The 3,889-nt window shown below is 26.1% G+C and overlaps 1 protein-coding gene across 1 annotated transcript; it reads right to left on the reverse strand.

Moving 5' to 3' along the window:
- Positions 1-1,783: 1,783 nt before the first annotated feature.
- On the reverse strand, positions 1,784-2,375 carry LOC124912483. Its single transcript, XM_047453112.1, has one exon. It carries the CDS (start codon positions 2,267-2,269, stop codon positions 1,880-1,882), a length of 390 nt encoding a protein of 129 aa, XP_047309068.1. The 5' UTR covers positions 2,270-2,375; the 3' UTR covers positions 1,784-1,879.
- Positions 2,376-3,889: the final 1,514 nt, after the last annotated feature.

The raw sequence follows: 3,889 nt of genomic DNA on the forward strand, positions 1-3,889 counted from the left end.
ATGAAAGTATAATGGTGGAACTGTGCATATGTTCTGTCTACTCAATGAATTGGAATAAAAGTGGTGTAAAGAATAATACAACTAGCATTTGAATGAAAGTGAGCTGTCCAAACCAATTTAATAGTTTTTAATGGTGGAATGTTCTAAGAGTATACTAGCCATCTATGTTGACTACTACTCTCAAATTATTTTGACCTAGACAATCATCCTTTTTTTAACTTCATTTCTTTATCTTATTAATAAGTAGGGATGAATGGGTATCGTTTATCCACTTTACCTACCAGAACCCAAAAAATAAAAAAACAGTTGAACACCCAAAAATTAAAAAACAGTTAGAACCGAAGAACTTGTAGTTAAAATAAATTAGGAATCGATTGGAACAAGTAGAAGCAGTTCAAACTTTGTGTTTAACCGCGAATAATTGATCCAAATGGTTAAAACTTTGTGTTTAACCGCGAATAATTGATCCAAACTGTTATCAGACCGTCATAATTTTGATGATAAACCTTGAATGTCTACCTACTACTTAGTGTGTAATTGAACAAACAAGACAATATCAATTTTCTTTTGTAAAATTTTGATTGTAGGTATGAAATTTCAAATTCTTTTATAATTTTATTTATTTGATAGCTACTAGTTGTAAAAATACTTTAAATTTTAGTTTAAAACTTTTTATATTTAATATTTTTACAAATTTGTTCATTCCATAACAATATTATTATTATAGAAGAAAAACTGAAGACTTAATAGTTTGTTTATACTTTAATATGTTAGTAAATATTTGAAATTGTAGAAACAAGCTCAATGTCAATTTGTGGAAAATAAGGGTGGAATATTCAAAAGAAGTGTATCCTTCAGATGTAGAATCATGATAAAATATAACCAATATAATTGTGAGAAATGTAAATTTATTGAAAAAAATCGATACAAGACAACCCACAATCCTTTTCATAACCCTCTTTAAATCAGATGAGTAAAATATAAGATGTTTGCCAAATTGAATTGAAATCAAACAAAAATGTTCCTAATCAAATGAACAAAAGTCAATTCTAGATAATCACTAAATTGTCGGCTGAATAATCTGTTAGGGTCTACGCATAACAGATCTACGCATCAAGGCCTCGGTCCTAAAATATTTCCAGCACCATTTTCTCGGTCGTAGTGTGCAATGAGCCAGTTTATGTTTTTTGTTTAATAATTCTGTTTTCTTTCCCTTTTCTTATATTTCTCTCAAACTGAATTCTGTTATTTCTACAAGTTGTTGTAACAAGTTTGTAACCGAATACTCTTGGGTAATTCATCCGCTATAAATGTTGATGTTCACCCCACTTTTTGGGCTATGAATGAAAACTTGTAAAAGTTGTTATTCTAAGTTATTCTCTCGGTCTTGAACCTCTATCTTGGACTACTAGGTGTATTCTAGTAGTATTCTCTTCTCACCTCGGTTTCTTCTCTATTAATTTCGAATTCTCTTCTCACATTATATCCGTTGCGCTTGATTAAAGAATTCCATACTCGGTCCCATCAATCAAGAACACGTTTCTTGAATTAAAAAAACTCAGAAGGCTAAGTTATAGTTTCAAGCTTAACATAATCTTATACCAAGAAGCTGTAGCTATGAATCTATGATAACAAGACTATAGGACATTCAAAGTTAACCACTTTTTCAGAGAAGAAATTCTGATTAAAACAAATTTCTGCATCACATCAAATTTCAATGAAACATGACAAAATTCAAGGATCAACAATATCTTTGAAAATAGAAGTGTATGAATTGAATGAATGAATGGAAACTAAACTCTTCTTCTTCTTCTTCTTTTTAAGTACAATGAATGAATATAAGGAAACAGATACAAAAAGAATGAAATCACATACCAAATTAGAGAAGGCCAAATAGAACAGAGAATCCAAGGACAATTAACCAAACAATATGCACCAACAAGAATGCTTGTCCAGATAAAGAACCACTTCCACCATTACCAACAAGACAAAATCCTGTCTTTTCCACGCGAATTCCTGCACACCTGGCCTCCGCACAGCCACACCAATAGGTCACACCGTCGATCCCACAAACTGGGTCCGGTCTAAAACATTTCACCGGACAAGAAGAGGGTTGAACAGGCGTCCCTGAACAAATATCATCGTGATCATCCACCGGCATACGAATGATCGAGGAACGACCGTCGTCTTCTTCTGATCGGATGAAAGGAGAGAAACATAGAAGGATAATTAGAAGATGAAATAAAGGAGATCGGGTGAATCTAAACATGATGGGTAGAGTTTTGATTGAAAACCCTAGACAGAACCCTAACGAGAGGGTTCGTGTCAAAGGGAGGAAGATGAGAGAATTTGAGAAGGAAGGAAGGACGAACGAAAGATCTGGACCGTAGAATAAGAAGACTAACAGGTAAATTGAAACGGTAAATCGGACATGTGTTTGTAATTCGTTGGGTGTTTGTTGTTTTGATTGACCGCGTGTAGATATTAAACTCTTATTTACTACTTTAATTTAAATTGTCACTCTGGTAAATTTGTATGAATTAATAAATATTTTGTTTTTAAGTTTATTTTTAAGATATTATTTTATATATATTATTTTTAATTTATTTTTTATAGTTACATTTATAATTATTAAATCTCTTAAATCTCTTAAATATATATATATATATATATATATATTTGTCATTAATTTTTATATAACTATTAAATTTCTTTTATATATAAATAAATAAATATATATATATAGTTTAAAAATAATTTATATATTTGAAAAACTAATTGAAGAGTTAGAAGTGAGTGAGTAATTAGAAGGTCACTTAAATAATTTGTTTTTTATTTATATATATATATATATATATTTATTATTTGTATAGATAAAATAAACAATATATTTTATACAAATATTTTATATATATGAAAGATATTTAATAATTATATATATAAATATAAAAATTAATAATAAAAAATAATATATATAATATATATTATATAAATTAGAGATTTAATAATTATATATATAAATATAATAATTAACTATTAAAGATATTATAGATAAAATAAATAATTTATATTATATGAAATATATTTAATAATTATATATATATATATAAATTAAAGATAAAAATAAATAAATAATATATATATATATATAAATTAAAGATAAAAATAAATAAAATAAATATATAAATTAACTATTAAAGATATTATAGATAAAATAAATAATTTATATTTTATGAAATATATTTAATAATTATATATATATATATATATAAATTAAAGATAAAATAATTTATAATATATTATATATATAAGAGATTTAATAATATATATATATATATATATATATATATATATATATATATATAATATTTAGTTCCTAAGGTTATATGAAAAAATTGATAAAATAGAATGGGTGATCTTTTCTAAAAATATGAGGGATGGTTTATTTTAAAATATAATTTCAAATTAAAAGTATGCGAAGTAATTGTGATAACATTTTGTTATGTAACAGATTAATTCACAAAGTAAAAGTTTTATTTTTAAAACTGTCAAAGAGATGGTGAAAAATCATTTTATTTTTGATAATTTTGATACTTCGATATTTAGTATGATAATTAGTATCGGAGGGTGTCTTATTTTTTTTGAGAAATGATTGAGAGAGGAAATATTGTGGTGTAATCTAACCGAAAATATAACAAAATTTCTCTTTCTCTTTACTCTTTATCATTTTTTTAACTAGTGACATAATGACATATCATTCTCTCTTTCATTCATTATTTCAAATTCGCTCCCGCTATCACTCCTCTTTTTTTATCACTCAGATTTGAGTTACTTTTATATTTTGTTCGATTTGAAATCTTGTTTAGTTGAACAAGATTTTTTGTTCCAT

The sequence above is a fragment of the Impatiens glandulifera genome, chromosome 8, assembly GCF_907164915.1.
Source record: "Impatiens glandulifera chromosome 8, dImpGla2.1, whole genome shotgun sequence".
Classification (NCBI taxonomy): Eukaryota; Viridiplantae; Streptophyta; class Magnoliopsida; order Ericales; family Balsaminaceae; genus Impatiens; species Impatiens glandulifera.